The sequence below is a fragment of the Schistocerca serialis genome, chromosome 2 (genome assembly GCF_023864345.2).
Source record: "Schistocerca serialis cubense isolate TAMUIC-IGC-003099 chromosome 2, iqSchSeri2.2, whole genome shotgun sequence".
NCBI lineage: Eukaryota > Metazoa > Arthropoda > Insecta > Orthoptera > Acrididae > Schistocerca > Schistocerca serialis.
Genome location: NC_064639.1, coordinates 374,738,424 through 374,765,317, shown reverse-complemented (window position 1 = coordinate 374,765,317; position 26,894 = coordinate 374,738,424). Strand labels below are relative to the sequence as shown.

Here is a 26,894-nt window from a genome sequence, read left to right as displayed (position 1 = left end):
ATAAACAATGTTTTTTACAGGAAAATTCTATCAAGAAACCTTTAAATTATGAGACAGAACTTGCTGAACAGTTCTTATCTTCAGGAGGAAAACTATTTAGTACTGCCAATAGACCCATATACATGCATCTATCAGCATAACAAAACATTTTGCCTCCAGATGGTAAGTATTGGTCAGCAGTTCCATGACATAAGTAATATATTCTCCCATTCCTTCTTCACAGACAAGGTGTCAAGAGTGTAATTTTTATATGGCTGTTCATAATGTCTACATATGCATTTACAGTTGTAATGTTCTCTCATGTCAGTTTACTATTTAAAGCAGAATTCACCTAAAATTCTTTATCAAAACAGATATAATATCACAGTATATTATATCTTGAGTCTCCATTGTCATGCTTTGCACTGTCAAATGTGACCCCAATTAGTTTTTACACAAATTTCCACACACAAAAAAGGATACAATATTATGTTTCCCTGCATCATGTAATCATTTGCTCGACCAGTGAAACATTTGCTTTACATAAGACACACCTGCTGAATGTTTACATTTGATATAACACAAAATAATGGGAAAGATGAGAAACTCATTTATAAGCAAATAATGAATTTTTAGCTCCTCCATTTTTAGCTGTATGGTAGGTTTCAGGCGTTCTACCTGCAGTCTGCTCCCTCTAGCAGTACTCTTAGGCATTCCCTATTTGGTCATGAGCTTCTGTCTCTGGGCTCGCTTTCTGTTTCCAGTCCACTGTAGTTTCAGGTGTTCCCTCTGCAGTCCTCTCTTGCTAGAAATGTGCTTAGGCCTTTCCTTTTTGGTCCTGTGTGCCAGCCCAAGTTCTGGTGTTTCATCTTATCTCATACGCCTGTCTACGTGATGGTATTCTTTTTTTGGCTGGGTGCAGTCTAGGTGTCCCCTTTGGTGTTCCACTCCCACTCAAAGCACCCTGTGACATACTATCTTCAGTCTGGTGCACCTGGTGCTCTATCTGGGGTTTGTTTCCAATGTCCATATCCTCAGTTGTTCTTTTTTGTGCAGTTCTGCTCTGCCCCTGTTGCATTTTCAGCAACTCCAGCACAGGATTCCAAGCTCTACTGAGTTGGTACCCAATGTAATGATTCATGAGCTTTTCTGTCACCTTTGTTTCTATATACTCCCTTATAAAACTGTCCCAGTATCTGGGGGTCTGTGCCAGAACTCTCATTTCAAGATGTCAAGAAGAAGGGAGATTAGGGTTTGACATCCTGTCAACAATGAGGTCATTAAAGAAGGAGCACAAGCTCTGATTGTTTCAAGGATGAGGAAGTAAGTCAGCCATCCCCTATCAAAGAAACCATCCCAGTATTTCCCTGGAATGATTTAGGGAAATCACAGAAAGACAGGTTTTCAACTTTTGCAGTATATAAAGAATGCACAGAATGGGCCAAAAGTCACGAAAGGGTTCGAACTGTTGCTCCATTTGCATTAGTTTCCATTGATATTTCACAGACTTAAAGACCATGGGAGACCCATCTCCCATCCTTCCTCTGGCTAAATAAGAAACAAAAGAAATGAGAAGAGGATAAATTAAAGAGTTATTCACAGTTACAACCCCACCATGACTTCTGGCCCACCTCATATAATTTAATTGATTTTCACATTTCAAAAACAGCTGCATTATTTAAGATGAAGAAAAAAATGTTTCCTGGCCACTTAACAGAACACCACTAAAATTATTCTTTACTTTTACTTAATGGATAATAGCTGACACTGACAGCAAGTCAAGTGCATTCTTATAATGGTTATGGATTAAAGACAGTGACTGTTGTTGAGTTCATTTGGTGGCTGTCAACTAAAGACAACAACAGTAACAAAGAAGGTCTGCATGTATACTATGAGATAGGTCTGACAGTTATCCAGATGATGTTAACTCCAACTGTATCTTGCACATCTTTTTGCAATAAAGAAGGTGGCCTCAACAACTTGAGCAATGAACACCAATTTCATCTCAGTCATTTGAAGACTATAAACAAGAAAGCAAAAAGTTTCTCCAAACCTATATCTTTTCACTTTCACAACCGAGGATGCACTGATGTGTGAATTTGCCATTGTATATTGATAAAACTGATTGTATCAAATATTTGATTAGAAGTACCATGATAGATTTCACAATTTTTGAGTCATTATCTAGTTGATACTTTTGACCTAAAGCTAAAAATCACCAAATGGTTATGTAAACGAACAAAAATAATTTCCTTTTGAATTAAATGTCACATCTCTCTTTTAGTCTTTGGTTTCTGAAAAACTGCCAATTACATCTCTTGCAGGTAGGGTATACACTGATATTCTGTAACTGCTGTCATATTTCAAGATTCTACAGAAAAATTCAATTGCACTGTCATTTCTTCTATCAGTAGGATTCTTTCCCTGTGAACAGTCATAGATCATTTTCTATGAAAACTGACATGAACTCTGCCTTTGTTGAGCAAAATGGCAATTTACTGCCAATATTTAAAAAAACCTGCATGAGACCACAACAAAATTTAAGCATTCAGAGTTTTGACTGCTAAATAAATACAGGTAACTTAATGACGTACCCCTGCACGTGGAGCTTGTCGCAGAGTAGATGCCACACTGCTGCAGACTGAACACACTTCACGTGAAGTACTGCTAACTTCTGCTCCAATACGTGCAAGATCGCGCTGTGTTGCAGCTTGCGTTTCTGCAAAAAGACGTTTGACTGATACCACTTCCTTCCACAGATTCAGTAAGCGATGATGTTCCATTGTGTAGTACTCATTGAATGCCTGAAACATTGTAACACAGTACATAATTATCGCAGATCTTCGCAGCACGAAGTTCTGTAAATAGTTATGAACATTAAGAATAGAGAATGAAGTACTTATACAGTGGATACCAATACCCATTACATCCACAGTGGACTTGTGCTCTGTAATAAAATCATAACATTATGTAAATACATGTTCAAAAAGAAGTATACATTTGACACAATATTACAAGCTTGCATACACTAAGATATGAGCCGTGCTTTTCACAAGGAGAAATAATTTAGAAGACACCTCCCAACTGCTGAATATGATTGTATTATCACTGAAAATTATAGTAGACAAGTAATAATTTAATGACTGATGCAGAAGTTGTAATATTTGCAGATAAAAACTAAGCTCAGAAATGTTACTGGTTTTTTTACTGATGGGGTCACAACTGAACAGAGCTTGTGAGTTCACAGTAATACAGCACAAACTATAAATGAACAATATTCTTTACCTATAAGTTGTATCAAAGGAAGATATGACTGAAAAAACTAATTAATAATGGGACAGAATTGATGATGATGATATTTGGTTTGTGGGCCACTCAAATGCATGGTCATCAGTGCCCTTACGAAGTCCCGATTTTTACACAGTCCAATGTTTAACTCAATCCAATCTAGCAACTGTCACTGATGATGATGATGAAGAAGAAGAAGAAGATGATGATGATGCTGATGAGGAGGAGGAGGAGGAGGAGGAGGAGGAGGAGGAGGAGGAGGACACCACAAACACCCAGTCTCCAAGCAGAGAAAATCCCCAACCCGATCAGGAATCGAACCCGGAACCCCGTGATCCAGAGGCCACTAGACTACGAGCTGTGGACGACAGAATTGACAGCTAGAGCACTTATCTTCAGGAGGTGAAACTTGAAGTACTGCCAACAGACACATGTCAAAATAAAAGTGATATGATACCTAATTTTTGAAACTAACAGTTCATACCTTGAGGAATAGAGAGAGATTGACTGCGGAAGTTTAAAGAAGGAGGGCAGACCTCTCAGAACCCAGGATGAGCGGGAGCCACCAGTATTGAGTACAGTATAGAGAAGGGCAGAGTGAGAAGTAAAGACAGATTTGGAGGAGGAGGAGGAGGACGGGAGGGGGGGGGGGGGGGGAGGTGAAGGTACATGACTTAAGTCCTGCTCGACAACTGGGTACAGGATGACCACAATGCATACAGTTCTTCTATGTCCATTAAAAAGGTGGTATCTACATCAAACTGTAGGCTGTAAAATAAATGCTCACCTATTTTTGGTGTTGTAGAGATAGCACACCTTTTATCTCCAGGAATGCAATGGTTCAATGCGTCACATTAGCATAATTTCATGTATGATTAGTCATCTGAGGGAAATACAACATTTTGGTATATTTAATCATCAGCTAATCAGATACCAGATATAAGAGAAACTCCATCTGTGGAGTCATTTCCGCACTATGTATTTTTTGAGCCTTCATACCAAGCACCTACGCAAGCTCTTGGACTAACTCGGTTGCTATATGTGAACAACATTAGTTCCAATGAAGGGAAGTTAAGGAAGGAATAGCAACAATACAAAAAGGATAGATTTCCACTCACAACATAGAGGTGGTGCTGAGTCACAGAAAGGCACAATGAAAAAGAATGCTAGAAATATTTCAGCTTTTGGATAAAGTCCTTCTTAGTGGCCACACACGACAAGTGTGTGTAAGGATTTGCTTGTGTGAATGTGTGTGTGTTTTCTACTTCTGAAGGACTTTGTACAAAAACTGGAATATTTCTAGTATTCCTTTTCACTGTGCCTGCCTGCGACTCAATGTCTCTTCTATGTGGTGAGCAGTAATCTATCATTTCCATATCGTCAACATTAGTCTGAGGTCATTATGCCAGGATGGTCCCACTTACTTTAGGTTTTGACTGACCTGTGTCCCCCCATTCAACTTCCACCATTCCCCCAACCAAGTCTTTTTTTTTTTTTTTTTTTACTTGTGAAGGAGGAAATAGTTCTCCTGAAAGCTAGGAATGTTACATTCTATTTTTACACGTTTCTCTAGGTAGTACTGAGAGTTGTACCCCACGAAGATAAGTAATGGCCCCGTTCTGCCTCTTTTCAATTGTTGCTCATCATTTTCTGGAGGAACGGTCCACAGCACAGCAGGTAAAATATTGGTTTAATGTTACAATGCAACAATATGCAAGCAGTCATGCCATCCAGAACCATCAATTCACCATCAAACCACAGCGTATTCTCATCACCTCCACAATATGTAAGTTACAGGACACAGGAATTACTATGGATGTGTTGAAAATATATGAAATTATGGACCTTCCTTTTTGTCGATAGGTTTCTGACCAAAACGGTGGTGGCATCACTGTGAATTGTGTAGGAGCCTTCGTACATCTGGCAAAATTCTTCAACTGTACATATATAGAAACCAGAACAAAAAGTAGGTTTTTCTTAAAGCAACCACTTCCTCCCCCCTTTTTTTCATCCAAAACTTGTTTAAAAAGTAGCACACAGCACCATCCGTCACTCCTGAATTGTAACGGTTTGGTTCAATCAACAATCCACAGACATTATCATGATTTTGCCTAACTATTAAGCTTAGACAGCCTAAACACTATTGAACACATTTTAAATGCTGCCAAGAGGGTTGTGCACTGCTTACATCCCATTCTGACAAACTTGCAAACACTTAAATGGATTTTTAAGATGGCACAGGTCTGTTCGGTTCTTAACCATGTCTGGCACTATGGGGAATTCCACACCAGAATAATTCATAAGGAAAAAAGTACAATACTGATTTCTTCTGCATGAGCCACACTGTCTCAATAAATTTAAAGAATTACATTGTTTCTATCAGGCTGTAAGTTTAAATAAGTACTTTATTAAGCCGTACTAGCTAGTTTTTAGCATTTCCTCTTTCACACGTGCACAATGGACGTGTTCACATTACCCACATAGGTACTGTAACATGAGTAATAAGAAACATATGCGCAATACATTTTGCCATATCAAAAATCACATTTTTTTAAAAATCAAGGAATGTGTTAACTCGCTGATAAAATTCACATTTACATATTTTGGTTCGCAGATGACAAGCTAGCACTGCAGGACCCTGTACAGATGGTCCTGCAAAACCAAATAATGTAAAACCATGGTAAGAACAAAAACTGTTTTTAAGGCCTCATTTTGTTAGATCAGCTACAACCTAAAATATGTTCACTTTTTACAGTTTTGAATACACAAAAACCCACTGATGATTACATGGAGGTGCCGAAGCATGTTTGGGCAGCAAAGAAATAGCTGCGTTTTAACATAAAAGGCGTGACCTGTATCCAACAATTTTAACTCTAAACACGGTTAAATAAATAAATAAAATTACAAGAGCTGCAAACCCAAATGATGAACACTATGACTCATTTAAACTAACACCCTGTTGGAAATGATACATATCTGTGTGTGTGTGTGTGTGTGTGTGTGTGTGTAAATAGGGAATGTTAAATATTCAGGGATATGACAGGAACAATTATTTAAAGCAAAAAAACTTAATGTGGGCACGGTTTCCAAGATAGAATACATTTAATGTACAGGATGGTGGATGAAAAACTGGTCCTGCTCGTCAATTACTCATGAATTGTTGCCCGCCATGAGCAGATACAACAACAAATAGATATGCATGTAACAAAAGAAATAATACATAAGCTAATGCAAAGGTCTATATTTCCTGAATTGATCTTGTCTTTTACACTATGTTACATTAGGTGCCGTAAATGATCTCCTTGTGCTTCAGTGCACTTTTGTGGATGCCCTAACACGTTAATATACACTTTGCGCAATTCTGCCAAATCAGTTCTCAAAATTTCATTATGAATTTTGTCCTCAAATTCTCTAACATTATTGGGTTATTTGTGTACACTTTTCTTTTTAGACTGCTCAACAGATAAAAGTCATGATTGGGTAAGTCAAGCAAATGTGGTGGGCACAAACCTTTGCTCAGAGTCCTTTCTTCTGTGAATCTTTCATGAATTCATGAAATTGACTAAAGTGAAATGTTGAAAGACAGCATATGTATGTTCATCCGGGTCAGCTATGCGTAAAATTCCTCAAAAATTTGCATATACACAGCAACGTTTACTATTGTTTAAAAAATTATGGGACCCACAATCCAACTTGCTAACGTGGCACACCACACTTTGATTATTTCACAGCGAAGAGGTTCCTCATTAATCATGTAGGGATTGTTTGTTGACCGTATTTGGTGTTCTGGGAGTTCACGTGCCCTGTCAGAAGGCACTAGGCTTCATCACTCATGAAATACAGCAGCAGATCTGGATGTCTGAATATCCACAGTCATAGAAGGTGTACAAATGGAAAGGGCCCGAAGATATTTTGCATTTGTAACGGATCCTCAGGAAACTTATTTTGCAAAAATGTCCTGTGGTCTCTTAAATAACCAGAAGGCATGTATGCCTCCACTACTGCAATTCATTCTTGAAGAGGATACATCTCACTGGGATGTTTATTTCACATGTCTTAATCAAGTTGCAATGGCTTTTGTAGTGACATAACAAAATGTAATCGCAACAGCTTCAAAACAATAGGTAACAATTGGTGGGTGACAATGAGCAGCGTAGTGCTCGGAGCAGGTTTTATGGGCAGCACCCTGCACATTTTATATATTTTCTGTATTACTCAATACACTGTCAGGTTTACAGATGTACAACTACATTACAACACACATTTTACAAAGTATTAATTGAAAAACATATATTTTCAACACATTCATCTCCAGGCATCTACATCTACATAGATACTATGCGAGCTGCCGTTCGGTGTGCGGTGGAGTACACATGTTGTATTACAGCTGTTGTACAGTTCACAATAAATCTTCATACAACCCACTGCCAACTTCATGTATTTGTTAACTCTTGCAAGAACATGTGTTGCTAGTCTAATTGCCTCTCCATTTTTCCTACAGACCATCTCACATGGAGTAAGATTCACTGTAAGCTTACTTGCTGGCTCGCGCAATGACTCGCCCTGAGGGAGCTCTGGTGTTATTTTCCTTGCAAGTCCTGCTTTTTAGTGGGACGAATTTAAACCTGTAAATTTGTTATATGAAATTCTGTTACCATTAGAGTACAGAAAAATCAATGATACCACCAAAGTTACAGTATTAGTTTTTGTTATTTACAAGAGATTGAAATGCAATGTAACTGCAAATAACATTTGCAGGTGTGAGAGGAGTTGACAAAAGAGTTTAATCTGTTGTTGAACACTTGCAAATGGCTGAAAGAAATATTTTAAACAAGGCACTATAAATAAAGCAATTGCAGTGCATGAGGTACGTTATGTGCCACTCTCTTCTGGGTTACTACGCCTGTTCCATATGATAACAGACTTTCATACTAAATATATATTTAATACTGAGTGGCACAGCAGTGACAGGCATCAGGTATGCCAACTCACAAATTCTATTTACAAAAGGTTTTAGAGAAGAACAGACAAATGAGTGCTACCAAACACTTAAGATTGTATAGTTCTTAAATCCAAGCAGAAAAATTATAAATAAAAGTTTTAGTCATGATTAAGAATAAATGTAAATGTTGATAATAGAAATGGGCTCTACAACACTGAATGAAGAAGATGAAATGCTGACAACGGATCTAATGAAAATCTGAGAAAAATAAATGGAGTGCTAAATGTGGGACTTCCTTGATGTTAATAACTCATCTTTTCTGATATTTTCATACCCTGAGTTTCATTTGCAACCCAGAAGCCACACTAATAGAGTTTTAAATTGAATAAGAGAGATAAAAAGAAAGGAACTCGTAAGATGTCAAAGTGAACACTCCAATACAAAAGAGAAGAATATAAATTGGTAATGAATACTCACACCAAAAGTGTTACATTTTAGTTTCTCACTGAGAAAGAAGTAATTAACTGGGGTTCAGCTCAACAAGAACTGAGGGGAAAAATGAAAAAGAAAAGGTGTGGCATCCAAAGTGACCTGGAGACAGCATGGAGTACATATAGCCTTCTGCCTTGTGCAAACAAAGTGTAGTTGATTATTGTTCAGACATAAGGTGACTCAAGTTGGAACAATAAATATGAGTACTGATTGCACACAATTCCAACGGCTAACTTTTCATACGAGCAACATGTTGGCTGGTAGTGAACTGGACGTGTTTAGGGACTCAAAATAGTTAGATGCATGCAGTGAACAATACTTGTCACTATTTTGAGCTATGTTTAGTATGTCACTAATATTATTAGAGGTGCCCATTGGAACTGCAGTTAATTAATGGGTATTCAATAGACAGGACTTGTAAACTCTATACACGTAAATTGTACCTCTCAAATGATTTCAGTTCTATATCATACCTAAACTTGGTGTGAATGATCTGTCCCATTCCAACACTGATTATACAGTGTCCAGTGTCTTCACTACTATACTGCAACAACCTCTGATGAATACATTGTGGTGTAGTGTGGCTAGTGTCGCTGGAAGGCATGCTACAGATCACCGGTTCAAGCCTGACCACCAGCAATTACTTGTTATTTCATATTGATCATTTCTGTAAATCGAGTTCAAATATCTTATGTTTGTATATCTGAATATTTGATGGTTGTATAACACCAGTACCTTGGAATAGCCATCTTTTGTATAAATCACTGCACTCTCCATCCAGGTCAATTCTGTTGTGACTGTACTTAAGGGCCAGTAATTACATGCTTTCAGTTCTAACTGTTGAACTTCATTGATCACCCTGCCTTCAGATTTTGACTTGTTTCAATGTGACACTGTTTGGTGGAGACACTGGGTACTTCGAAATATCTACATTATCACGGCTCCTATAAGGCAATGAAAGAGCACCACCCACAAGGACAGGAACTGAAATGTGAGCAGTTCATCATTCTTAAGATCTGTATATTCAGGAGATAGATGGATTTCAAAACAGCAGTAAGTCAGTTGCACATCAAGCATCCATAGTGTTTTCTGGAGATGCTGGTCAGAACCTGAAAAATGGCTCAATGGATTTGACTGAGCCTGCAAATGCAAAAGGTGGGATGACATGATGTGTTTGGCAAATGCGTACTTCTAGTTGGGTGGCACAGCACAGCAATTGTTCAAGAACAATGAAGAGAAGCCCAATAGCTGGGACACATTCCAGGTCGAAGTGAAGAAAATGTGTGGCAACAATTAGTAGCGAGTTCGCACAGGGAAGAGCAAGTGAAGAACAGGGCGCAACTTCATGGAGAAAAAACACAGAATGTTTCGGCCCTATGCCATATAATGAATCTTGACATGACAGAAGCTGACAAAATCTCACTCTTGATGAAACAAGTAAAAGACAACTTGTATAATCTCCTCTGCATAGGATATTACAACAGAGGAATTCATCAAATGGCCAGCAAATTGAAGAAATGTAACAGAAAAGAATCGGGTGAAAAACATATTACTGACTGCCAAATGTGGTCAATATGGCAGTTGAGGAAGACCACCATGAGCTCACCTCTGTATATGTCAGATAGCAGGAGAAGAGATACAGCAATGTATGGCAGCTAGAAATGCTGCAACGATTACACAAGAGACAGCAGCCTTGTTTGTCAGCCCGATACATCACAAGGTAATAGATAATTTTGAAGAAAAGATATATTGATCTTTAGCACCAACGTGTGTCACCAGCTGAATCCATCAGGAAGAATGGACTCAGCCAAATTGAATTTATGCTGCAACCATCAAACAACAACTCAGCACCTGACCAACACTGGTACAACCAACTCCTATGCCAATTATAATGACCTGAAACAGAATAGACATTTGAAGGATGGAGGACAACACGTCAGTTCGTTATCAATGTGGATACCCTGGACACATTGTCATTGTGCACTGCTGCAGAGAAAGTAGACGAGTGTTCGACGACTATTATGCCACATGACATCAACCATCACAACAGTCCTATTCACTCCAGGTAACTGCAGAGGATTATAGTTGATCTGTGAGCTGAAGCTCATCACCGTACCCTAAAGGATGTCACACTCCAATATGCCGTACAGAGGTACCAGCCACTTGTGTAGCTGTTAAATTCGAGAAAATTAAGCATGGCTACCATCTAAGGAGGTGAGGCCACCACAGATGAAAATTGTCAATGGACAACAATTACCACGATGACAGGAAATCTCATCAAAGTCATCGATGATGACCATCCTGTCAGGGCAGTCGTAGGCTCAGGGGCTTCTTTTTCTGTAACACTGAATGCTTATCATCACAAGCTAAAGAAGGATATCTTCCGCAATATTAAGACTATTGTGCTGAAGGTTGCAAATGGGAAATATAGCTAAGCGACAAGAACATGTACTGCAAGAACAACTTCCAACGGCAAATTACAACTCTTTGAATTTGTTGTTTTAACACAATGTTATCATGATATTATTCTTAGATGGGACTTTTTGCAGGGGGTCACAAGCAATCACAGACTTCGAAAGATCAGAGCTGTGGACTGACTAAGCTACTGCAACAAGCACGCATAACAAATAATTGCTGGTGGTTGAGTTTGAACTGGCAACATGCAGCAGGCCAGCCAGTGACACTAAGGCAGTACACCACATGGCATGTGCCAGAACCCGCTGCATTGCAGGTCAGAAATACTGAAATATTTCCATGAAGCTCCAAAATCTGGTCACCGAGGATTCATTACGACTCTAGGCTTAATCAGACGCAGGTATCACTCGCCAGTTCTCTATCGATACATTAGACACTATGTAAGCCACTGTAAAGAATGCCTACGATGGAAGCATTTGTTGCAATTACCCCAACATTGGATACCCCAATCCCACCTTCAGCAGCACCAATACATTGCACTGGAATCAACCTAATGGGGAAGTTCCTGAAGTCAACAAACGGGAACTGATGGATGATAGTCTGCACTGACTACCTCACCCATTATGTTGTTACCAAAGGTGTACCAACTGTTGAAGTTCAGAAATTGTAAAGCTCCTTGCAGAAGATGTCACTTTGAAGTACAAAGCGCCCCATGTGATAGCCTCTGATCATGGAAAAGTTGTCTAGTCCGGGCCAGGGTAAGAGATAATTTCAATTGCAACATCACACACAGCATGACAACTGCCTACCATGGTCTCACAGAATGCTTTAATATCATTGGCAGATATGCTTCTGAAATTGAACAGAGAGGTTGAGATACAACACTGCCCATCATGATGTTCACATACAACACAGCAAAGCAAGACATTACAACACAGAAAAGCAAGACATTGCAAGCTTCACATCATTCTTTCTGCTCCACAGTAGCAAGACCGAAACAACAGCGGATACACTGTTCGAGTTTCAACCAGATGTTGCTCAGGATGACCACATGAAACACATCATCACTAGAACTGAAGAAGCAAGGCAGCTGGCTTGCAAACGAACGCTGGACACCCAGGAGAAAGCCCAAGAGGATTACAACACCAAGCACAGGCCTGTGGGATGCAGTCCAGGAGAATTGGTATGGATTTTTAAGCCTGTGATGAAAGTGGGACTATAGTAAAAGTTAATAAAGCACAACTCTGGGCCTTATCATAATATTTGTCACTTGTCGCATGTTCCATATGAGGTCTAGGATTATGATCCTTCATCAATAAGATAAAAGCACAAAGACATCGCCCATGTCCTTCGCATGAAACTCTACTACAGTTCATAAGCACAGAGGGGAGGCTCAGGAAACTGTAGCGACACTCGTTTATTGTAAAGCTTTGATGGGAGGGTCCACCTTCCATATTCATCATAGTGAAGAGGAGGTAATCGCAAGACTGGAATGCAAGGATCTGCCAGTGCTGCAACACAGAGGACCATTGACAAATTTAGATCCAGTGTACTGCAGTCAGGGCTCTCCAAGAGAGGGAGCAATACCTTGAGCAGTGGCACATGCAGCACAGTGTAGTGCTTAGAGTCACCAGCAGGCATTCTACAGATTGCCAGTTCAAATCCAACCACCAGCAGTTATTTGTTATTTAGCATTAATCAATTCTGGAAGGTTCTTGAAATATCTTATGTTTGTATATTCAATGGTCATTTAAATACTAGCAGCACGGAATTTTGATTTTTGTATAAATAACTGCACTCTCCATCCAGGAGGTCAGTTCTGATTTGGTTGTACATTGGTATCAATAATAAATGTACTTTCATTAATGAACATGCTTTCGGTTCTAAGTGTTGTACTTCAATGTTGACCCTTCCTTCAGAGTTGGTCTCGACTACGGTTTCAACATGACGATATCACTTCATTTTTTTCCTTCAATGTATCATATTTTGGTTCCAAATGAATGAGATTCAGCACCTTTTTGGTGAAGTTTGATTATGAACATTTTTAAGTCTTTTATAGAAAACAAACATGTTGCAATAATATTTTTTACCAATCTGATTTAGTAAGGTATTACATAGAGCCAACAGATCATTTCTGAAATATGTACTAACTAATTACATAAAAATAACTTATCCCTTGTGTAGAAGTCATCGAAACATCATAGAATACTGAAAAATAGGGGGTGACACCCCATAACTGCATACAAGCTGTTCCAGTCAACATAAGTAAACCCAAACTTCACTGTGTTTCTTTTTTTCTTCTGGTACTCAAACTTCAACAAATGTAAGGTTTTCTTCATAGAACATATCTTTCGTGACTTTCCACATCTTACCTTCTACTTGAACCATCTGTCTGTCCCTGTTCTACTCTGAGCATATCAACAACCTCATTAAAACAAATTTTTAACATTTATGTAAGTAATTAAACTGATCATTCTTGTCCCCTCTAGTCAATTTTTGTGACAGGCATTTTTTATTTCCACCATACAAAAAAATTATTTCACCCTATAACTGGTGCACTTCCTTGACATGGCCCAAGAATCAAATTTTAACCATCATCTGACAGTAAAAATTACTATCAGACTAACTTAGCACATTATTCTTCTGTACAGCAACCTCTCATGGGTTGTTTGTGGGTATTATGCAAATGTGGCGAATTGGTTTATCTTTCATGCTGTAAAGGGTGAAGTTCAGTGTTCTGGCCCTACACAGGCAAATCAGGTCTGAGTGACTACTTTGTCATCCTCTGCTAATGGCATCACTGGATGCGGTACAGGGGCATGTGGTCAGCACACCACTCTCCCAGTCATTGTCGAATTTCTTGACCCTGGAACCACTAATAATTGGCCTAGTAGATCCTCAATTGTCTTATGAAACTAAGTGGACCCTGTACCTGTCCCCTCACCATAGAAAAATCCCTGGCAGTACCAGGAATCAAACTTAGGTACTCTGCATAGCAGTCAGCTGCACTGACCACTCAACTAGAGGCAGACATGTTCTGTGTTATGGGTTGATGCAAATATGCGTCTTGTAGCAGAAAGAAGGTATGTGTCCTCATGCAGGTGAACACACTACCCAATGCTTGAGATAAAGGGCTGGCAGATTCAAAAGCTATGATGTAAGATTAGTAAGTATAATTTCTACTATTACTTGACTTGCATATTGTTTTGGTACCATGTGCAGCCAAAAACTATAGTTTATTACATGCATGCAAAAACATAAATGCGAAAAATGTACCTGAGCTTCTTCCTTCCACTCGTCTTCCTTTGCCATCATCTCTTCCCGCATTTGTTCCCAATCAGAAGTTAGCTTCTGCAGATCAGATGTCAATGCTTCATTTGTTTGGTGGCATTCTTCTAACTGGTCACGTAAAGTTGTATTGAGCTGCATAAGCTTCTCACATCTGGAAAGTTTAATGTTCGCATAAACCAAGAGTCCACCTTTAGTTCAGTGTCTTATGGGTAATTTCTTTACAGAGAGGTAAGAAAATAAATTTCCAGCAAAATTATTCTATCATAGCATTATTTGGATGCACTGCAACATTTACCTGCATGTTGAATCAGGAATGTGTTACAATGAAATTTAGTCTTATAAAACAAACACTCATTTATGGTTAATATTGTTTCAAAAACAAATGTTACACTGATTGATACTGGGAACTGGGGATCTGACATTTAGACTGTTGTGGTATGTGAGCATTAGTTCAACAGAATCTCCAGACTCTCAGTTTGGCTTCAGAAAAGAAGTGTCAACATAAATTTGAATTTGTGTGTGTAAGGGCTAACAGATAAACTGAGAACAGTAAGTATATCAATATATCAAAATGGCTCTGAGCACTATGGGACGTAACATCTGAGAGTAAGTATATCCTGTAACAAATTGTGGACCATACTGTTCTTTGCTATAGGTTAGACCATTATGAAATTAAGTGTAAAGCTCACCAACGGTTCCTTCCATAACTAGCAGACTGGAGCAGAAGATTGCTCTCCTGTGTCAATGAACAAATTTGAAACTGATTAAACTAGAAGGCATTCAAATAATAAAGTCTTAATTAACAGCAACAAAACAGCTCACGTGTAATAACATATAAATCAAAGCCAGGGGTAGAATAGCCTCAGGAACCAGCAAATTTTTTAGATGTCTGTTTCTCTGGTATGGCAGATAAGTTACAACAAAATCTGCCTAAAGCACATGTAACACCCACAATGACGTACATGGGAAGTAAAATGATGATGTTTCACACAACAGAACTTGAAGTGAGGAAGATAATACAGAAATTAAAAAAAGTCAGCAGCTGTGGATGAGGTTCCAGTCTCTGTTCTTAAGGTGAGTGTAGGCAGCATACAAGCCTCATTAACAAATATAATAAAATGAGTCCTTTAGTTCAGGCATTTTTCCAGAGTACCTAAAGCACACACAAGTTGTAACATACTAAAGAAAAGTAATGCGCAGAATATTGAAAACAACAGGTCAGTTTCACTGCTGTCACCATTTTCAAAAATAATGGAATGAGTCACGATAAATAGACTAATGAGTTACGTGAATAAATACAACCTTTTTAATGAAGCAAAGTTTGGTTTCCAAAGTGGGACAAGTGCAATATGAGACATTACGGAGTTCACAAAAGTAATAATTGAAGTTCTTGACATGGATGACTATAACACAGGCATATTCTTAGACTTGTCCATGGCTTGTGACACTGTTGACCATAAAATACTGATCGCGAAGTCCAGGTCTTCCATCATGTGATTTCCACATTTTTGGCAAACTGAAGGAACATCTAAGGGGGAAACAGAATTTCCAAAGATGAGAACATTCACACGACAGTTCACAAATGCTCTGTGAACAAACAGCAGATTTCTAGTGTCAAGGAACTGAAGGATTGGTAGAATATTCTGACAGTTGTTTACAGAGGTTTGCTGACTACATTGAAAAATGGTGTTTTGTACCTGTGCCACTTTGAAGTAAAGGGAAGCACTGAAACTGGAAATTTGTGATAAGTCCTTTGGAACCAAACTGCTGAGGTCATCAGTCCCTAAGCTTACACCCTACTTAATCTAACTTACGCTAAAGACAACACACACACACACCTATGCCCGAGGGAGGACTCGAACCTCTGGTGCTGGCAGCCACGCGAACTGTGACAAGGCGCCTCAGATCGCATGGCTACCCCGCGTGGCAGGGAAGCATTGAAGAAAAGTTTCTCAGTCGGTCATAACAATGTGTAACTTGCAGTTTAAAGTTCCTCTGTATGTACTGAAAAAATATGAGTGGTCACAGATGTAGCTATCAAGGCACATTTTCAAATGCCACAAAATTCTGCCAATCCCAACAACCTGCAGGTATTTGTAAATAAAAATCCACTTCAGCTGTATTGAGAATTTATTTATTTAGCTGTGCAATTGGTTTCAAAACAATGGAGTTCCATCCTCAGGTGCTAACAATTAACTGAAAACCATCATACATGCATGGCAGATGGACCAGTCAGTATTGAAAAATCAAACTCATGCATGCGTGCATGGGAGCTACAAACAGCCAATGGAGTGTGTCACTGAGGCCAAAGTGAACTGTGTAGTTCAGCTGCTGAAGGGCTAGGAGGGTGTAGGGGTGCATAGGCTGAATGTTTGCCTTGTGCGCCACCACAACCTCCTAACCTTTCGTTAGGTAAAACTACACAGTTTCTTGTTGGCCTCTGTGACATGCTCTACTGGCTGCGCACAGCTCCCTTACACATGGGAATGTGTGAGTTTACTTTGCACAATGACTAGCCCAACCACCATGTATGTATGATTGTTTTTAATTAATTGTTAGCATCTGCACATGAAGCTCTAATGCCGAAAACCAGTTGTGCAGTTAAAATGTTACTCAGGTGCAGATCCCTCCACATCAAATCCTTTGTACCTGCAGACAGCCAACTTCATACCCACTTTGCTTGAAGATGATGGGTACAAAACTCAGTGAAACTTTGTGAAAAGACGATGCCATCACACAGCTGATCACCTGAGAAGATTTCATCATTGGAGTATGCCTGTAATCACATATATTCATACCCAGAGACCATCCTATAAACTGTTAACCAAATCAGGGGTGGAGAGAACCATTTAAATATATGTGAAGGTCATGCCTCGATGAAATAAGGATCTCACAGTATCAGATTTTGTTTTCAATGATGCTGATGGTTGTGATACGTTTGGGTGGCTAAAATGTATCAAGAACAACTGTCCAGCTAGTACCCCAACATACTAAAACAAATATTCTGTTAATTACCACAACACAAACTATTTGCTCTTCACTCAGTTTCCAAAGTCTATCTACAAATTTATAGACAGGTACATTTTTCAGTTTATGGAGTTAGAAGTACCAGGGCTAGATCAGTACATGCTATCAACTTCACCATTGCATGAAGAATCTGATAAACTCTTTTTATTTATGTATATAATTTTCTTTCATAGCTTTCAAACTTATACATAAAATTTTTGATTATATCTATGAACACACTGTAAAACACTGAGCAGCACATGACAGAGGGTTTTTCCTTAAAATATGTCATGTTTTCATTTTAACACTTTCTGTTAATTTTCTAACAGATTAAAATTTTGTCTGGTCAGGATGTCAACTATGAAGCTTTACTTTTGTGGGGAAATTCCCAGGTGATAATAACACTACTCACTAAAGGCAAGGTTCCATGTTTGAGTCCAAGTCTAGAAAACAATTTTAATTCATTAAAAATTTTTATCACAACAGTATTCACAGAGCTGATGAATGCTTCAAGATATACAGATGAAAAGTGGTTCTGTTTATCAAAGACAAGTGGAAAATCTCACTGTATGATGCCTACTCAAAATAAAACAAAACATCTTGAATTGGTACTCCAGCGTGCTTCTTTAACTATAGTTCTCCATAAAGCGATTCTATACAAGTAGTTTGTCATTTCTTAATTCATTTTATCCACTGAACCAGCAGTTGACAATTATTCATTTTGATTTACTTTTTATGAAATTGAATCTGTGACTCACAAATTTATCTACAAAAAATGAAGGATATTGCTAGGTCTACAACTTTGCTTTCGCCGTTTTTTCTCAAAATTTGGGGCTTTATTGTGAAAAACTTACAAAAAAATTACAATTCATAGTATGGCCCATCACTGGCCACTATATTCTCCCATCTTTCGGATAATATATGAATCCCGTGGCGGAAGAACTGGACGTCTTTTGTGGGGATCCATGAATCGATTCAACTTTGCACTTGTTCGTACGATCGGAAATGCTGGTCAGCCAGACCGTATGCCACTGATAAAAAAAGGTGGTAGTCAGAGAGAGCAATGTATGGAGAATACGGTGGGAGGAATAGGACTTCTCATTTCAACATTTCCATGTATATTTTGATGGGTTTTACAACATGGAGTCGAGCACTGACCTGCTGCAAAATTAACTTTATGTGTCTCTCACTGTATTGTGGCCATTTGTGTTTCAGTGCTGGGCTCGAATGCGCTCAATTGCTTTCGATAATGATGTCCTGCGACTGTCTTTGTCTGTTTCAGCAGCTATAAAAACGTTCTGTCTTCCACTACCATGTTGGTCTTTGACATTAAAATCACCATTTTAAGGTGTTGAAAACATTCTCTGCACATTATTTCACTGATAGTTCCCTCACCATTGGTCTTACCCAGCATTTTAAGAGCCACAGCCACAGATATCTTAATGTTAAACCAGAAAATTAAAACTTCCCGCAAGTTGTGAGAAATGGGTACGAAAGTTGGCATACTTAATCGAGAGAAACCTTATGATACAATTATAAATCGACTAATATTTTTATGGCATTATGTTTACAGATGCTTAAGCTTACTTTATTACACCTACGACCAACCACTCGAACCCCACTTGCCGTTACTGCCGTCTATTGCAAAATGGTGGAAGCAAAGTTGTAGACCTAATACTTTTGCATTTATCTTCTACAGCATTCTTATTTTGAACAAATGTAGGATACAGCACAATGTAGGATACAGCACATTCTTCCAAAAGGAAAAAGAAAACGGAAAAATCAGTTTCATGGGTTAAGCTGAAAATTCTCTTTCTTACAATTTAAAAATACAAAATAATAATGATATGATTTTTATCTCATTTATCTTACTGGCTAAATCCCTATTGTCCACAGAGCCTCTTCCATATTTGCCAGTAGGTGCTTTAACCCCACTACAATTTGGCTTTGTTTTGATCCTAACAAGCACTGGAAGACACACGCTCCAAACGTATCTTTTCCCCAATGAATGTGCAGTGTGTGCTGACACTAATTACTGTGACATACGAAATACAAAGTATTTTCTAAATTTGTGAAAAGCACCAATTTTTACTGATCTATGCAATACCTAAAGTGAAGTTAATTCCAGACAGAGGTAGGAAGGAAGCTACTCCACTTACTTCAAATAAAAAGTACAACAAATTACGTTTCACATTATTCAAATATATCAAACATTATTTACTAAAAACTAAACCAAACAGTTGAGCACTGTGTGTTTCTCTACACCAACAACGCATTTCTACACAGTTTCAATCATTAACTGTAAAGATGAAGTTTTGTTCTTACATTTACTTTGGGCCTGTTAGTCCATACTATAATTAAAGAAATTTTCAGTCAGTATATGTTAAATTAAGTGGTTCTGCATCAGTAATTACTGAGCTGCTAGAAATGACCTATAGCTAAGAGGTGCTTGTTACATTTTATTTTCAGTGCTCTCACAAAGTAATGCCCGATGAGGGGCATGCATGCAGGTTGCCGGCCGTCTCACTTGCGGCGCTCTTCATCCAGTTTCCTTAGGGCAGTGTCAAGGTCAGATACACGTTCAGAATCACGCTCACGTAATCCCATTGTTCCAACAGCAGCAGTCATGGAAGGAATTTCACGGGCTGGTGATGCAGGTGCTACCTCCACCATTTGGTTTTCCAGCTCAGAGCACCGTTGTTTGTATTGAAGAACCTAATGGGAGATGGAATCAAAACTTAAAAAGTATTAAAATATATCTATAGATACAAGACTGTGTGATGAATGATGGAATACACCAATTTTTTTTCTCTGGATTAACATTATGAATGTACTTCTGATCGATTTAAAGATTGTCTTTTTATTTGCAAATTAATGGGGAATATGCATTGCTTTTTAGAACATATTTTGAAACTGGAACATAGAAATTATTGCAGGATTCAACAGAGTTTATATTATTGTTGATTTCAAACTGCATATAAGAAAAAGGAAGAAATCACTAGAAGAAATCTGACACTGAAACCACCCGAATGATGTTTCATTAAGTGAGTGCTATTCCTGCAACTAAATCAAAACTAATGTGATAAAAAGTTATAATCAAAATTCTAAATAAATCCAACCTAAGCAGAACATTCTATCACTCCACTGAAATAAAGATGATATTTCAATAGCTGAAACAACCAACTTACTTCAAAACAAATACAGTTTATAATCATATATAATTTCTGCCTCCTTTCCATAGTTTGGTTAAAGAAATAATAAAGTTGAGAAAACATATCATACAAATTTCATTTCATGACAATAACATTTAACAAATTACAAGGCAATGACTGGTTGTTTTAGTTTTATTCCAATTTCAGAGAACAGAAAGAATTGTGAAAATAGTTCCTATCACACATAGTTCTAAAATATTCTACAGAATTTTTTCCTTTTTAAAAATTTCTATGGGGTTCCATTTAACCAGACATGAACTTGAACATAGTTGATACTGCCACCAATCATTGAGGTAAATATAAGAACGGTAGATTTAGTACTAATATCAGGCATTGATAATCATATTTGTATGTGTTCAACCCCCTCTCTTTCCTTTTGAGCTTCAATACTATGTTTATGTATACAACAGGTGTCTCAACAGTACTTTTTTTTCTCTCTTCTTATAAATAGTAAGGTGCATTCACATAAGCTTTGGCAGAAATTGTGCTATGTATCTCAGAGTATACTGAACACACCCCCCCCCCCCCCCCACACACACACTAATTTATGTAGGCTCATATTCTTTCTTGGGACTGAAGGACAAATCCTAGCATTCGCCTGAAGCAGTTTAGGTAAACAATGGAAAACCTAACTCTAAATAGTTAGAAGGGGTTAGAACTGCATTTCTCCCAAGTTCTCCAGTGTCTTAACTACTGCATCACCTTTTTCTGTCTTTCAGCATGAAACTGGTTCTACGGGAAACAGTGATGGGTATATACTAAGGCAAGTATACTGGCATAGTGGCAATAGGAAGTGTAACACATTACATGACAGCTAATGCCATTATGCTGCTTCTGTCTGTTGCTGTATTTTAGATTGGGGACTTCTGACTTAGTAATGATTTTCATGTTAGCGCATATTTTGTGTAGTATGTTTACTATTGAAGCACATATTATCTGTATCCTAAAAAAAAAAAGCCAAATAATAAACAAACAAATGAATGTGACTGTTGCGTATACATCAACTCTTCAGAAAGACTGCTAACAGCAGATAATGAACTCCCACAATAAGTTTGCCTTTGCACTGCCAGCTGCCAGAAGAGAGCAGCTGAAATATGCAGTTTGTGAGCAAAGCAGTATGAGAAACAAATTGCAAAATGTCAATGGTGTGCGATATTCTCTGCGTGGAACTCACCATACACTTGCTTTTATTTGAGCAAACCAGTGCTTTACAAGAATAACTAGTTGTGCATCACTCCCACCCCATTTTTTGACAACAGTGCACAATGCAAGCACAACATTATACATCAAGCACTTATTATAGTGCAGACACTTTACGGTGTCAACTAACCACACATAAACAAATGAGGGTTGGTAGCAACATCCAGGAGTTGTACTTATGCAAAAGCAGAACTGACACATCATGATAGCGATCACTAAGCCTTTTTTGTGTTGTGGGAGTCGTATGAAAACACACACATGGACCAGGTTTAAACTCTACACTAATTTCAAAACAAGAAGCAACATAAAGCAAATTGGAATGCACAAACAATTTGGCAATTGCTACCACACAATTGTTTTCTGAGGCTAGCTGTGTTTAAAGGAGGTAGCTTACACAGGCACAGCTCACAATAGCTCCCACCCTCCACCCCCCCCCCCCCCCCCCCCCAGCCTAAAACTGCAACATTAATCTCCCCACCCTTTACAGTCACTGAGTCTGTACAGTTATGCACCTCACACTTCAGAGCAAGACATTAGCAATTCATCTTTATCAGCACTTTCTGAGAAAACACCATTCTGTAATTGGTTCCATAATAAATTTCATAAAAGAAGGCACCATCAAGGTACATTTCTGGCTATGGAAATCCAACAAAGAACATAATTTCTGGAGTTCTGTCCTTTTTTTAAGATTTATGCATTGCACAGTACCAAAAATAAACAAACATCTACATATTACAATATCAAATGATTTACAGACACTGGAAAAAAACTAATTTTAACTGTACTACAAAATCCATCACAAGCTCTGTTAACTTGCATACAAATTTGTCATCCTTGCTAATTGCAAATGGTGAATGACTGGTTTATTCTCTATTTATATTCCAAAACTGTGTCCTCAAATGGTCCATTATTACTACATGTACAACACAACTTGCCCCTTAACGTTGGGCTGTGGCAGGACGTTTAAAGGATTGTGCCGATTTTTCCATTTCCAACTTCCCATGAAAGAAGTGCCAAGTTACTCTGCATGAGCAGGAGCTGTTTTTTTTATTACAATACTCACTGGTTAGTTCTTGTCAACAGTAATTTGTTACATGAATACATTTGAATTTCACAATTTAAAGAAATTTTTCCTATTCGTAAGCTATATTTTCATTCATTCATTGTGTTTTGTAGATTCCATCAAGAAGGAGAATCTTCTGGAACATCTATGAGAAAATTATCCACAAGTTTGACTTAGAAATAATTCTGCATTAATATTCATTGTGGTGTCCTTACATCATGGAGAAAGGATCTTTCAAAAAGCTGTCCACCCATGTCCAGGCTAAGCTTGCAAACCATTTCTAACAAATCCACTGTCGCATTCAAACACAATCTTCCTTCATTCTTTTTAAGGAAATGGACAGCAAAACATTCCAAATTATATATCATCCTTACAACCCTTACCACAGACACTTAAATGTTGATGTAAGTTAAGTTAGAACTGTGACATGTGTGCATAACTGATTCTGCAGCTGCGGTCCCTAACACACACTTGTGTGTGGCATTTGACTCAAATTCTTGAGGGTTGATGAAATTTTTGCTGCCAGTGTTTGACCAGCAAGGAGATGATATGTGATAGCTTAAACTTCCTGGTCACCAGTCTTTGCACCAATGTCCTGGATAATATTGCAAACATCTCTGCATTATCTCATGAAGTGACAGCACGTGACACTATAAAAGGTGATATGTCCATTGAATTAAGATGTTAAGCCTGGTGGCCCCATTGGTGCTATTGAAGAGGGGTATGCTATATGCCAGCAACTGCTTCTAACCTCTCCCTTCTCTCATCAACATCATACAACAAAAATATAGCACTGCACTAACATGCATACATTACACTCACCTAACTCTACAAATACACACACTATACAGTACTCACATATTTGCAAGGAAAAGGGCCAGTCCGTGCGGAGAAAGAACAATCGTTCCAAAAGGCGACTGAACCCACTCTACGGGAAACCCCAACAAATTTACATTTTACATGTGAGTATCATACATTAAACAATGAGAAGATGAGCAGGAAGACTTGCGTTCACTTCCTATAGAACTTCAATATCACTCACATCATTATCGTTCTAAAAAAAAAATCCAAATAAAGGCATCAATGAGGTGATTTTAATAAATGACTCAGTAATTGTAAACATTTAAACAAATTAATCTTTCAGTACAGGGACAAATTTAGGTATACAACTTTTCTACCACACCCAGCGTATAGATCTAACCACACAAAAGAGGATCTATAATTAAAAATTAATGTACATATAACTGTAAACCACATGACGATGGCAGCTCATTGCCAAAAGTGTCATATTAAAAATTGTTAGTAACAAGTGACAAACAGAAAAATTGTTTCAGGAATTTTGTAACCTCAACAAATTCCATACAACATGGATAAATTTAAACTAAACATAATTCACTGTTGCACATGATACAAGAATACTGAATTAACATTATTTTCACTACGCAAAACTGATGCATTTTCTATTTTTGATAAGAATTTTTTTGAGCAGAACTTTCATGTTTTATATTTGGCATGTTTATTGAGCTTTGTGTATATTACATTGCATTCATCATGTTTTTTCCTTTGATTTTTGAAAAAACAGTGTACAGCCAAGCCCCTCCCTATTTCTATTCAGTTTCATAGTGAGCAAGTGAACTTCTACTTCCATTGTGGATTGTGGGCTTTCTTTTCCAAAGAGGGTTTGTATTTAACACACCGTGAACCAGGAAATGCTTTGACACTCATTCTAGAACAGCAGCCCAACACAGCAATAAAAAAAAGACTGCATTAGACTTGTTGCTACAGTCTTTTCTTCTCATGTTGGCAGATGCTGAACACAAAACACTAGCCACTCTGTCTTAACTGACTTCTACCAACAGGGGAATTCGCGAGATGAACACACAAAAAAAACTCAGAGATATGTATATAAGACATATTCAACATTATTATCTATATTGGTAATGTAGCATAACCAACAGAATGTAGAAGTATATGCAAAATGTCTTGTTGGATCAAAAATATCTTACTCTACAAAGGAAGAAACAAGTTACAATTTCGATCTGTACTACAGCCACAAGGGTAACACCAGTGTTTGTCAAAACACAAACATTACAGCTTTCTTTCACATGAACATATTTCTATCACCTTTGCCTGAAGGCGGCTGACAAGTGCTGCCTGGTGCTGCTGTGCTTGCCTGTATGTCTCAAGGCGTCTTTTGTAGCTTGCCGATTCTTCTTCCAGCCTCCTCCGCAGATCCTCATTTTGACGCAAGAGTGCCTCTGGCTCCATTCTCCCTGCAGTCACCAAACTCGCCTGTTAAAGATAACACAGATTAACGCAGGTATTTTCTGGAGTAATTGTACATTGTGTCATAATACATAGGTGGTGAGCTGTGAACCAGTTATCTTTATGTCACAATGTTACAGGTGCTACACAACAAGTTCTCTACTGGGCAACAAATCATTAAGGGAACTTTGGTATTCAGTGCAAATTTGACAGCCTTGACATCGGATGTGATTTCGCACTGCAGATCTCCAAATTCTTCTGGTAACATACGACTTATTACTGGTGGATAAATATTGCATTGTATATCTTCAGCAATTGTGAAATAACTGAATAAACAACAGTTTACTATAAAACTGATATCGCGTACATACTAGATTTCACATTCCTATACCTTATGTTGTCGAGACATCTTTTACTTACCGCTGTATAATGAGTTGTTATTAATTGTTATCTGCGTATGTTGATCTCGCAGAGAAACAAATACAAACACTTATTCATAAATGTATTACAGTTGTTTATGTTTACAAATTTGAAAGACGAGGGTATTGATTGAATGCAAAGATATAATATCGGAGAACAGTAGGGCCAACAGCTTCAAAAAAATTGATCGAGTAACAATATTTAAGGTCGACATACACTTGACGGAACGGAAAGGGACAGAACTGAAAAATGAAACACTCAACAGTGCACTGCAAATGGCAGCAGTAGAATTGTAAAACTACCGTAGGCTACAGTAGATTATCATAAGTCGTCGTATACTACATTTGTTTTCCTAGTAGCTTAGGTCAGTTAGGAACGTAACCGCGTTACCTGTGTGTTAGGTGTGTTGCATACCTATCGCTCGTTACTTCATTTCGATCTTTTTGTTTGGATATGTGATTAGCCTCTTATTAGACTCCCGTAGAAATCGGCAACCGTGAACCGTTTAGAAACTGAGTTAGGATATATAAACCGCTGCACAACTTAAGAGACATTTTTGTTCCACATAGTTATCCTCCTATCTGTTATTCAAAAGTAAACAGCATTTATAGCAAAATTGAAATTGTCAACATTTCATTCGAAAAATGTTGATCAGTAACGTAAAAATGAAAAAAATGCAGATTTATCATATGGCGGTATTTGCTCGAAAGAAAGGTAAAATAAAATAAAACATATCAAACATCGCTTCAATACTTCGTCGAGCTTATACAAGACATGTTCCTGTTATTCATGAACAACTTTTGCACTAATCTATGGTAACAGGGAGCTCTTGTCTTTGATTTAAATGAAAAACATTGTACTGAACACAAAATAACAGCAATATTTATACAGATTCTTTTAAATTTGCGGATGTAAAGTGTTCTTGCATTAAAAGTAACCGTTCTGGTTACATGAAAGCACAGATGTTACGCGATCAACTATTTTTATTACTTAAATATTGCAACCGATACTTTGTGAGGATATAAAATACTCACTGGACTAACACTGAACATTATGCAATTCTGATTTTATGCAACACAAATAAACAAACAAAAAAACAAAGGGTAGTCGTCAGCTCCCAGTTTCTCTCTCTCACATTCATTTATGGTTCTTTCCCTACCAATTCTACCAATACTACCGGTACTCCTAAATCATTTATGTATCATGCCAAAACTACCAAATCATAGTTTTGGTAGAGCACAACTCTAGGCAGCATTTACGTAGGTCGTAAATGGAGTGGAACGAGTCATCAAAGTAAAAGTTTAGGAGGGGAAAGTGTTGA

At 37.9% G+C, this 26,894-nt stretch overlaps 1 protein-coding gene across 1 annotated transcript in view; it reads right to left on the bottom strand.

The window, feature by feature from the left end:
• Window positions 1–25,664, bottom strand: part of LOC126455555 (rootletin) — a 232,425-nt gene extending 206,761 nt beyond the window's left edge. Inside the window, exons 1-5 of the mRNA XM_050091311.1 lie at window positions 25,574–25,664; window positions 25,013–25,180; window positions 19,941–20,128; window positions 14,393–14,558; window positions 2,574–2,783 (exon numbers count right to left, since the gene is read on the bottom strand). Coding sequence (XP_049947268.1) covers window positions 2,574–2,783; window positions 14,393–14,558; window positions 19,941–20,128; window positions 25,013–25,156 — 708 coding nt within the window. The 5' untranslated portion in view covers window positions 25,157–25,180; window positions 25,574–25,664. The remainder of the gene's footprint in view (window positions 1–2,573; window positions 2,784–14,392; window positions 14,559–19,940; window positions 20,129–25,012; window positions 25,181–25,573) is intronic.
• Between the last annotated feature and the right edge of the window lie 1,230 nt (window positions 25,665–26,894).